This window comes from Diabrotica undecimpunctata, chromosome 1 (genome assembly GCF_040954645.1).
Source record: "Diabrotica undecimpunctata isolate CICGRU chromosome 1, icDiaUnde3, whole genome shotgun sequence".
In the NCBI taxonomy this organism is placed as follows: Eukaryota; Metazoa; Arthropoda; class Insecta; order Coleoptera; family Chrysomelidae; genus Diabrotica; species Diabrotica undecimpunctata.
Window position 1 is genome coordinate 174,234,968 of NC_092803.1, and position 12,956 is coordinate 174,247,923.

General features: G+C 32.5%; 1 protein-coding gene across 5 annotated transcripts in view; it reads right to left on the reverse strand.

Moving 5' to 3' along the window:
* ci (transcriptional activator cubitus interruptus) overlaps positions 1-12,956 on the reverse strand; it is a 410,707-nt gene that overhangs the window by 12,201 nt on the left and 385,550 nt on the right. For all 5 annotated transcript variants that reach the window (XM_072520599.1, XM_072520601.1, XM_072520602.1 and 2 more), the window contains exons 3-4: positions 1,606-1,704; positions 988-1,349 (exon numbers count right to left, since the gene is read on the reverse strand). In XM_072520599.1, coding sequence (XP_072376700.1) covers positions 988-1,349; positions 1,606-1,704 — 461 coding nt within the window. The remainder of the gene's footprint in view (positions 1-987; positions 1,350-1,605; positions 1,705-12,956) is intronic.

The following is a 12,956-nucleotide window of genomic DNA, read 5'->3' on the forward strand; positions in this document are numbered from 1 at the left end:
TGGTTACCAAAGAGCCAAACGATAACATACAGCTAATAATAAATCCAACTGTGGCACACACTGAAATTTTAGAGATTCAAATTAAATTCGATTTTACATGTGTTCGATTTGAATTTAGTTCAATGCCAAACGTGACAATAGTAAAGGATATAGGTAAACACGAGAGTTTAATTGTTATCATAATACTATTGTGCGACCTTGTATAAGGCAAGTCGCATATTTAAAGGGAAAAAGGTAGACAGACAGAATTCAAATAGTTGGCCTCGCTGACAGTTTATAATATATTAGCAACCCAACCTTGGTCAACTGTAGAAATGTTATATAATAAATTAAAAAGTACAATTCATCTTTCTTTTGGAAAAGTGAATATGGAAAACCTGTTGGGCTAATGATGCGGAAGCCCTGACATCACACAGCTTATAGAGCCAATTTATAAATATAAGTATCTGGGTGCTCTAATCAATAACAACTATGATTATTCAAAAGAATTAAAATCACGATTTGAAATAACAGGTAATGCTTTCATTAAAATGAAATGATTATTTTGTAGCAAAACCTTAAGTAAAGGCCTTGTGCCTTCGAGATGTGGTTGTACAGAAGGAATTCGGATATCGTATGTTGACAGAATTACCAACAAACAAGTACTACGAAGAGTCTCAAAAGATCTAGAATTGTCTCAGGAAGTAAAAATTAGATAACTCAAATATCTGGACCATGTGATGCGACGTACCAGATATAATTTAGTACAAAAATTCATTCAAAGAAAAGCAGGAAGATTTTTCAATGTGCCTTTGTAATCTTAGAGGATGGTTTAACTGCTCATCAAACATCCTCTTTAGAGAAACAGTCAACAAAGTACAAATGGTCATAATGGGCGCGAACCTTTGTAAAAAGTCCTTAAGAAGAACGAAGAAAAATTAAACGACTTAAAACACACTTCCATAAATATTTAATGGTATTGAATTCTAGTAATTTTTAAATACTTACATCAGTCTTTATGTTGTGTGACACGTGAAGAGGATGGTGTCCCAAAGAATACATTGGGTGGGGAGGTGGAGCAGCCGGAGGTAAAGGCAGTAGCGATCCAGAGCTGCGCATCAAATGCGCCTGGAGCTGCTGAAGGTGCATAGGATGCATCCCCAATGCCGGGCTGATGGCTCCCGCCGATAGATGGCCATAGGAGCCGCTTGCACTCGACGACCTGGATCCATTGACGATGGAGGCTAGGGAGTTCGGGGAAAATCGTATCATGGAATTGATATCGAAAGAATCCGAATAGGGGGAAGACGAGAGGGCTCGTTTTCTGGAAGCTCGGATGCTGCCCGGACGCGGACTGTTGAGTCTAGAACCTGCCAAAAAAAAATAGCCGTTATAATAAAGGTAATAAACAATATAAACTAACAGTAAACTAACTCTTTTTTCTAGTTTGATGGTAATATAATTTGAATTCAGTTTTTCAGCAAACAAGACATATTTAAAAAAAACTAACCACAAATAAAACTGAGTCAAAGGAAAAATAAAGAGTTTTTAATTATTCTGACGATTCTACGACAATGATGTAATATAAAAATATCAATTATTATTTAAAATGACCAATTTACTTACCATCTATACTGAAAGGGAATTCGGTACTGCCTAAGGTAGATGAAGGATGCACCTCAGTAAGACCCCTTGCACTCAGATATTCTGGACTCAAGCCCAGTCCTAAAACAAATAAAAATGATAGTCACTTGTCGTTATGCATCTTACTATTTATAAAAGCAATAATAATGAATCAATCAAAATTGAAGACAGAAAGAGGAGACAAAAATTTATTTTTACATTTGTGAATGTTGTAACCTATTGTTTTAGCTTTTTTTAGGAACTTTTAGTTGACTTACATCGAAACAAAATTTTTAAAAATGTATTAGATTTGTTTTATCTGTCCCTGCACGCATTAATGCCCTACGTGCAACAATTACACATAAACTGATGACTACAGCTCGTAGGCAAAATGCCTATTTTAAACATTTTGCATTTTTTACACAAAAAATTGTTTATTAAAATTTTCCGTTGTATAGTCAGTCACTGTATCAGAGTTTAGTTTTATAGCGTATGCCGAAAAGCAAAAAAACACATATTTTAAAAAGTTTTAGACGTTTGTTTAGAAATATGACTTCTAAGTTAAGTGTCTGGATCGGATTTCCATATTCGGAAATTTCTCTAGAAGGAGATAGAGGAATTCGGCGCAGAATAAACATTTTGATGTAGTGTTCGCAAACCTCCAGTAAAGAAGAAGAAGTATCTGCTCCTACAAATACCATTTTCGCAGATAAAACAAAATATTCCTGTCAGGAACCTTTTCACTTACTTTGGAGATTGTTCATGTTTCGAATCCATAAGTCAGCACTGGTGAATTAAGCGTTTTATCATCTTGTTTCAATTTTGAATATTTATTGTCTACTAATCCAAAGTTATGATACACAGCACGAAAATAAAACTCACAACCACAAAAATCGAATCATACAAATAAATAATGACAAGATCATACTTTAATTTAACGTGAATAAATTTATTTTCGACATTATTTTTCCCATTTTATGTGCCACAATAACCATAACAGTGGCTCAGAGGCAAAGGTGCCTAACCCCAAAAATTTCTTTTACTGGATTAGGCTTAATAAGTGCTTATAATTTCTATAAAAATCGTGTGCAAAATCAGCCTAAACTTAATTTTTGTTGGTATGGTTTCCCCATCTATAAACTGGTAACCTAACCAACAAAACATGGCGGATATAGATAGCGATTATAATTCCAGTTCTTTAAATATCAATTCTTCAGGTAAGACAGTAACAATATTATTAATATTTAAATATAAAACAAGCAAGATAATCCTGAAATACCCATTTATCAACAAATGTGGCTGAGGCTGTTTTGCCGCAAACTTATTTGTAATATAGTTTTTATTGTTCTAGACGAGAATAATGATGATTCGAGTGAAAAAACTCAATAAATGGGTTGTCGACCACTAAGAATCAAGACAATGATGAACCAGAAGGCAAATCGCACCAACATTCCAGAAAGAGAGTAAGAAATCTTGAGAATCATGCAAGACATAAAAGGAAGATAGCCAGGGAGAAAGGAGAAGAATATGTCACGGAAGAAGGAAAACGTAAAAATGTTACAGAACTCGTAGTTGGACCATATTCGTGCAAAATGAAGTGTCATATGAAAATTTCTAATGAACGAAATCAAAGCATCTTTAAAAGTTACTATTCGCTTAACTGCTAAATGAAAAATGCTTTATTCAAGGTTAAATAAAAGTAGAAGACAAAAAGAAATTGTTTTGTATCCAAATGGGAGAGCAATAACAAAAGAAAAGGAAAAGGATTTAATGAACTTACTTAAGTTTATTCCGCCTGAGTTCCACAGCTGTTATTCTTGATTGAAAGAGAGTTCCGATGAATTAGATGAGGGCTTAGAAGAAGCAATTATACATGAAAATTAAAAATATGCACTAGAATAAGTTTTAAGCCTATAAGTTGGAGATTTGTTTTCTGTTTATCATAATTTTTGTTGTGGACAATTTACTTGTTTTAGTTTTCTTTATGGCAATCTCTAGGAATATATTTTTTTGTAACTGCAAATGTGCATTTTTGAACACAGAATTAGAATAATAAAACTTGGGTGAGATTTTTCCTTAAATGTTGTTTTAAGACATTAGCTTTTCCTTAAAAAAAAAATAAAAAGTTACATTTTTTTATCATAAAAATTGTATTTTGTATCTAAAATTAACTTTGACATGATTTATCACGAAAATTCCACTTTGTGGCTTGATCACCTTTGCCTCTGAGCCACTCACATAAATATAAGACCCTTAAGAAAGTTAAACACACTCCTCTAAAATATCCAAACACGCCAAAAAGAAATATATAACAGTTAAAATAAAATAATCTACCTAGTAAAAGTAAACAAAAGTATTCAAATATTTAAAATCATTCATAGTCCCATTATTTTCTACATACAGGCTAGCACGCACATCACGTGTTTCTTGGCCGAAAGACAGTTGGTATAAATATAGCTTAAGGCAGTTGTCTTTTTCCTTGCCTTTCTTTGGTTCTGAAAATAGCGCCGGTGAAGCCGGTGCAACGGATCATTTAGCAAATAGTCATCAACTGATTTTCTGTACATGTTTTTGACAGCTTAGTGAGCCATACTCTTCCGCTTATTCTAATTTTAATGCTTTATGAGGATTGTAGGAAATGTGCTGTAAAACACAAACTTCTGTAATTTTCTGTAGGCTATTAAAATTAGTATAACTTTAAATTATATTTTTCTTCCTGAATTAGGTACGATGAGAACAATGATAAATTTATGACGTCGTAGAACTCTCAGCTCGTTATAATTTTTGGTAACAGCTTAATAATCCGTTTATAAAAAGATTGGAGTATTCGATGAAATTCTCAAAAAGAAGAATATAATCGTGATATTTTGGTAGTCATAATAATTTTAATTATGTAAATTATTAAAGTGTTATTCATTTTATTATATAAAATTTTTGGATAATTTATTTAAATCCAATATTACGCTGAAATCAAAATTAATTCCGAAAATGTTTTTATCTCCAGACATTTGCCCCCTCTCCACTCTTTTTATTAGCAGCAGCTTGTTTCACTTGAAATGTTTCTTGATGACTTTATACGATTTTTTAGCCTAACACATTTGATTCTATCCACATGCCAGTACATTTTCCAAACACAGCATTAAATCTAGAGTGGATCTATGCCTTTGAATAAAAAAACACGTGAATAGATCGGTCTGTGGATGAATAGTACGGTGAGAGATAAGAGTTTAGCGCTCGATAAAGCTCTTTCATATTTTTGATATAGTTTTTTCTTGGAATATTTCATCATGATCTGGACACGTGACATAAATCCGAATATTAATTAAAGATTGCTTGACCGTTGATATAAACCTTTTAGGTTTTCAATCTACGTTCTAGCAATTCTCTGCTTTTTGTGTTTTCATTATGTCTTTTATCGGCACAACGGATCCGGTATCTTTATAAGAAAAGCAACCTCAGAATGTCTTCAATGAATGTTTAATTGATTGATCGATATGAGCTGTTCTAATTTTGAAGTAGTTCCTCCTCTTCATTCCTTGAGCCCTTGTCATTGGGGTGGTGACACTCTAAATATTCTTAATGTGCTGTTTTCATTGGCTGTGATTATGTGCCATATGGCAGACTTCCTGTAGCGATTTCTCCATCAGTCTTCATTTGGTCTGTCCATCGTATAGGAGATCTTCGTCTTGGTCTTCGGCCTTCCACCTTTCGTTCTACTACCAACAGTTCCATGGCCCCCGTTCTATATAACACTTTTCTGCAATCTGACCAGTCCGGCTCAGACATTTTGATATCCAATCGTATCATTCCTTTATCATGGAAGCAGTTAATAACTGTTTTTTTGCGGTCTGATTGTTTTTCTTCCGTCGTTTTTGTACAGTCGAGTCATGAACAACAGAAGAATAGTTTTTGCGAGTGCTACATCTTGTTGAGGTTCTTGACTCTTTCCTTTGATTTAATTTACTTTCCATTATCAAGGAAGCTTCTTACCTTACTGTATTTACCTCTCTTCCAAAATTTCTGTTTTCTGTTCACCTCAGTCTTTCCAGTGTGTCTTTTTGCTTCAAAATCTTATTTAGAGTTCTTTGACTTAAATCACGACCTTGCCAATATCTCTTTTCGCCATTCGTCATTGAATGCATCTTTAAAAATACGAAAAAAACAAAGTTCAGCTTACTTCAACAAAAATAATTTTTCTAAAAAAACATAAATACAACACGCCTGTACTTAATATATGTCATTAGTCATTAGTCACTAACTGTCAGAACTTATCACCACTTAGACATAAACGTATTGCCAACGGCTAAAACAAGCGAAATTGCAAAAAATTTGACGCGTTTACATCAATTCGCGGAATTACTTATATTATTTATGTATTAAGTAGAAGATGATTATAATTATTAATCTTAATTGTTGTAACACATGTAGAAAAAGGAGTGAAAAATACAAAATTAGGTATAAACATGAAGTCGGTTTCATGCGTGTTGAAAAACGTACAAGTAAAACGGTTGTTAAGTAAAACGTTTATAATTTCAATAATTTGTCAAAGTGGATAACTCGATCTGTTAAACGCAATTGTGGAAGTGCGAATAATACTCCAGTCGTCACAGACGAAAATGCCACTGAACCTCTAAAAATCATACCAACAAGCTGAATTTTACCGAGAATATTAATTTTGGGGCCACAAAAAATATGCAAAAAAGTTTATCACTTTTACCCGCGGGCTTCCTCCTAAAAACTCCCTCGTAGTGGGGTAAAAACTCAAAAAAATCGATTTACCAAGAATCTGTAAGCAGTAGAAAAAAATGTTTTTAATAAAAAATGCATAATCGAATGAACTATCTTATAAGTAAAGTCGTCCCAGGAGCGCAACTCAACAATATTGGCAATATCATTTTAAAGTCGTCTACTTTAAAATGTATAATGTATGTCTGAATTGTCAATATAAGTGAGTCAGATAAAATTAAATTATTAGAAGAATTTTTCACCAAGTAACAAAAAAACAAAATTTGTTTAATTTACTAATGTTTGTATTTTGAGAACGATTTCCGAAGTGGAAATTGAAACGTCATTAAACGTACTTGAACCTTAAATAGCATTTTTTGTGTAGAATGAACCGTTCTATTAGAAACAACGCTTAAAGCGACCGTCAATTATGAATGTCAGTTACGCGCGCGAAATCAATGTTCAATAAAATTTGTATCAACTCAACAAGAAAAATTCGATATCTTTTGATTCAAGAGTCTTATCAACAAAAATCAATATGCGTTTTAAGTATGCAATATGCTTTTAAGTAAGTATGCTTTTGTATGCAATTTTTGTATTTTGCCGCAAATAAACTCAAATTTTATATATATATATATATATATATATATATATATATATATATATATATATATGTATATATATATATATATATATATATATATATATATATATATATACAGTATACTCCCTCTATAACGAACACGGTTATTACGAGGTTCCGCTTATAACGAGATACATTAGATGTCCCGTGAAATTTCTATTGAACTATAACCGTCTATGGCGAGGCAAATTTGGTTATAACGAGATACTATAAGATCCAAAAACGTGCTTTTTACGTTTTTAGTCCGGTCGTGGCTATAAATAAATACCTTTTCAAACAGCCCCTCAATAAACTTAACTGCAGCCCGCAATAAACTTCTTTACAATGAATAAATACAACTGTTTCACATCTTTAGAAAATATATCATAGAATGATACTGGACCATTTAAAGCAGTTAAAAATAACAGAGTTCTTAAAATTGCAGAAGCAATAGTTTATGTTATCGTTGAAAATACGATTTATACATTATGTAGTTGGAAAAAAATATAAGTACAGCTTTTTTGTTTTAACGTACAGTCAAAATCGTTTATAACGAACTTCAGGGGACTGGTGGTTTTTGTACGTTGTAGCCAGTGTTCTCTGTAAGCGGTTCTATCGGTTATAATGAACATGTTGCTATACTCGATTACACTGGTAGGAACAGTTAGTTCGTTGTACCTACGTTTATGACGCAAAAAATCTATACTTATAATATGTTATAATAACATATTATACATAACATTTAACATATGTGTTTATTGTACTTACGTAAATCTAAATATGTACATACATATATGTATAATATGTATTGAAATAAGTATGTCAATAAAGTATACTCATAAAATAACGGTTTCTCAAAATCTTTGTATTATAAAAGTGTAGGCATACATACTATTTATTTTTAAAAAGACAAAGAAAAATAGATACATTTATGTATTACAAAATATGTAAATACAACATTTTACCTGAATATTTAATGAAAAAAGTCGCCTTCCTTGAACTTCTGAAAAAAACATTTTTTCAATTGATGTGAAAACAATCGATAATGAGTCTATCACACTCTGGGAAGTTTCAGCAGTCTGAATAAATGCTCTTATGGTGGAACAAGCAGCATACGCTTCAGCAACAGTAGGGATTTTGCCGAAATCTTCCAATTCTTCATCAGCCTCATCAGTACTTTGTTTGTCACTAGTTTGGTGACTCAGTACGATGTCAATATCTGACAGTTCTTCGCTCGTACTTATTTCGTCATTCACTCGTACATAGTCATCTGCAGAGCAGTCAGAACTGAGAAGGGAAACGGCATCCTGCAAATGGTTTTGTGCAATATCGTTGTATGCGATTCCTGATGGTTGTAAGTCGTTAGTTAGGCCGGAAAAACGAAAACAGTTGATGATCGTTTCCTTCCGCACAGATTCCCATGCCTTTGATGTCATTAGTATACCGTTAAAAATACTGTCTTTGGTATCGTCATTATTCTCTCTATTTTCGATGATTTTGTACACCAATTCTTTCCGAAAGCATTCTTTAAGACTTCTTATAACTCCTTGGTCTATGCTCTGCAGTACTTACCTACAACTTGGAGGCAGAAAAACGAGTTTAATTTGTTTTAACCTGTCAACTAATGGGTGTGACGAACAGTTGTCGATAATTAAAATTATGCGTTTCTTTTGTTGTAAAAGTTCAATGTCCCATTTTATTAAAATCTTTTCAAAAATAGCCGACGTCATCCAGGCTTTTTTCTTGAAATCGTAATCAATCGGGAGATTTTTCACGTTTTTAAAACAGCGCGGCATTTTAATTTTTCCTATCACCAAAAGCTTCCTTTTTATGGAACCGGACATGTTGGCTGCAACAAGGAATGTAACTCGCTCTTTTGAGAGTTTACCACCGGAACATTTCTCCCCTTTAAACTTTAACGTGTGATCAGGTGTCAGTCTAAAAAATAACCCCATATCGTCAGCATTAAAAATTTCATCATCGCTATAGCCGGACCTGAGTGTAGGCCACACATTTTCCACTCAGTCATTTGTAACCCGTCTTGGAAGGTCTAAATGTCTAAAGGACAAGTAATCAAGTGTAGATGCCTGCCCGGATGTGCTTTAACCATAAATTAATAAATCCTTACTTGTCATTTCGTGGTACTAAATATCGGTAATACCTGTGAGAAATACAACACTACAATGTCCATTTTCATAACTTTACAGGATAGCACTTTTAAACTTATTTATTAAGATGTGGAAACATTATTATATTGAACATTGTATCTACTGTCATTTACATCATGCGTTGGTTATAATTATTTATTATTTATTTATTATACAGTGTGTAAAAATGTCATAATTGAAAAAAGTGGATGTTATATCATCTGAGGTACAGATATGTACTTGAAATTGTACGCTGTAACCAATATTTTAACTGCTATTGTTCCAAGAAATACGTTTGCTCTAACCGATTTGTTCATTATAAGCAATATAAATGCGTTTTTTGTATGTCATTTTATGGGAACTACTATTTTGTTTGTTATATCCGATTGTACGTTATAGCCGGTGTCGTTGTAAACGATTTTGACTGTATATCATTGATAATAAAAGTAAACAACTCTTTTATGTTTTAATATATTTCATTGACAATAAAAGTAAATAACTTTTTTTCAAAAACGGCATTCAAACAATATTTATTAGCATCTTATATTGCTCCGAATGGCTTCACTATAGGAAGATAATGGTTTAGAAAACTACAGATTCATATGTATGCACAGTATTATGATTGTCTGATATAACGAGATCGGCTTATAACGAGGTAATTAGTCTGTCATTTCAGTTCTCGTTATAGAGGGAGTCTACTATATATATATATATATATATACATATATTCAGGGATTCTACAGTATTCACTGCCTTCCCTCGCTCAACCGTTTCCATCTCTCTCTGTTGTCCCAATCTCCCATCGTTTAGGCCTCTCTTACTCATGGCGTCGTCTACTTCGTTCTTCCAGGATTTTCGGGGTCGTCCTCTTTTCCTCCTTCCTATGAGGCTCCATTCGATTATTCTCTTTATCCATCTGCTGTCACTAGTTCTTCTTACATGTCCATACCACTTTAGTCTTTTTTGTTCTATGTATGTTAGTATGTCTGTTTCTATTGACGTTCTTTGCTTTATTTCGTCATTACTTCTCCTATCCATTCTTGTTACCCTGCAGCATCTTCGCAGGCATTCCATCTCTGTTGCTACTATCTTACTGCTGTTTTTCTTGTTTATGATCCAATTTTCAGCCCCATATGTCATAATACTTCGCACCAATGTTGTATAAATATGTGTTTTTGTCTTCATATTTAGGTGTCTATCCCACCATACTTAAGTTGTCGGATTGCTGTTCTTGTTTGTCCTAATCTTTGTGTAATTTCTTCCTCTGTTGTTGCCTTTTTCGTGATTATAAACCCCAAGTATTTGAATTTATCCTTTCCCTTGATTGTTACGTTATCATCAATCTGTAGATCTTCTATGTCTTCTTCACTTGTAGATAGGTATTCTGTTTTCGCGAGGTTAATATCTAGGCCAGCCTTGGTATATTCTTCATCATGTAGCTGAGGTCATCTTGGTCTTGTGCAATCACTACTTGATCGTCTGCAAAGCTTAACGTATATAGGTATTCGTTCCGTATCGATACTCCCATGCCTTCACATTTTCTTTTCCATGTAGTCAAGGCTTTCTCTAAGTATATTTTGAATAGGGTTGGAGATGTGGAACAACCCTGCAGGAGCCCTTTTGTTGTGGTGAAGTCTCCTATAATTCTTGTTCCCAATTTAATGGACACTTCATTTTCTTTATACAGAGCTTTTGTAGCTTCTATGAGTTCCGTCTGTATTTCTAATTTGTACATTGCCTCCCATAATTGACTCAAATTTTATAAACGTGTTAAATAAATTAACATGGCGCGATTTTTGCCATTTTTTACGATTCTCGTGAGATCAATAAAATTGATCAATTGATCAATAAAATTGATCACTTTTATTGACTGGCCATTATGAAGTTTCGATAACAAGAGCCTAATCTTCAAAATCTATAGCGTAAAATTTTAGTTTTACGCAAGTTTTGGCAACAAATGTGAGGCATTTAAAATATGCTTAAAAAACGCTGAATTTAAACTTTCACATAACTAATGATCTAAAACGTTTAAAACTTTATTTTTTTTTAATTACACGAGTACGTTTTTCAAAAGAACCAACCTTCTGCTATAAACTACACTCAAAATCGTCTTCTTGGAGGCATTTTCCATGACGTGCGATCGTTTGTAATGTAAAACATTAAATTCTGCGTTTTTTATCCCTATTTCAAATGCCTTATATTTGTTGCCACTAATCAAAATTGAAATGTCATAGGTTTTAAAGATTGATCTCTAAAAGTGGAAATTTTACTACTACTGGTCAATGAAAGTGATCAAACACCTTTAACACCTACGTTTATTTATTTAAAACCTTTATAAAAACTGAGATTATTTACATCTTTGCTGATACAAATTTTATTGAACATTGATTTCGCGCGCGTAACTGACATTCAAAATCGACGGTCGCTTTAAGCGTTGTTTCTAAGAGAACGGTTCATTCTACACAAAAAGTGCTAATAAATATTTTTGTTTAAAATTATCTCAGCTACATTTTTTATTTGAAACATTTTTCACTACGCCACACAGATTTTTGGTAAATCGATTTTTTTGGTTTTTTACCCCCATATGAGTGGGGTTTTAGGGGGACGCCCGTGGGGTAAAAGTGGTAAACTTTTTTCATCTTTTTTGTGGTCCCAAAATTAATATTCTCGGCGAAATTCAGCTTGTTCGTATGATTTGTAGGGGTCAACTCTCTGACGACTGGACTATAAAGCAAATTTTTTATGTAAAGAATAAACTGTTACACCAGATTCATAAAAATTCTTAGTTTACTAAACCACAATATTTAACCTTTATTGCTAAAATCAACCTGTACTTAAGTATTTACAAGTTACGTGCTTTGTTTATAATTTTTCATTTATTATTACTTATTTTACTTTTGATTATTTATGGAAAAAGTTGAAACTGGATACCAGCACCATTTTTTCGTGGAAAACCATGAAAAAATGGATTTCATTCATTCCTATGGAAATTCAAAGCAGAGGACTCCACGAAAAAGACTGGAACGATAATATACTAAAAATGGAGCTTTTTTGCTCTCAATTTATTTGTTTTCAAGGAAGTCGAGTTTCTTGAAGATTACTTATTCTAGTATTGTCCAGGAAACGAAGCTACAAATAGGACAAAACCTCGCATTTTTCTCGGAAAAGACCGATTTGCATAAAAATTTGAGAATAAGTTCAACTTATCCCTTACTTCAAGATCTATATTGTGCCGAAGGGTGATATTTATTTTTTAAGGGTGAAAACTACCCCTATTGCCAAAATCTATAAAAAAAAGCTTAAAAAAAGTGAAATTTGATTCAGATGAATTAAATAATGATTGTGTGATACTCTAACTATTATTTTTGACCATTTCAATACTTTAAAAATTAATTTTTAAGGTGAAAACTACCCCTAATTGCTCAAATTTATAAAAAAACCTATGTATGATAAAATTTGGATCGGATGATTTAGGTAATAATAGTTTGATATGCTTAATATAATTTCTGAATATTTCAACCCTTCAAAATTTATTTTTTTAAGGGTGAAACCTATGACTTATTCCGAACTTCCGAGCAAAAAAGTTTATTAACCGTGAAATTTGGTTAAGATGAATTTAATAATGATTTTTTGGTGCTCAAGTATAATTTTTAATTATTTCAACCCGTTGAAAATTCATTATTAAGGGTTAAAAGTAGCCCCTTATTGCCAAAATGTATAAACAATCTTAATATATCAAAATTTGGTGAGAGTTACGTAATGATAATCGAAACCCGTAATGAAAAATCGTTAAGTAATGATAAAATTAATACAACTCTTAATATATATTTACAATTATAATAATGCAATTTCACATAGAA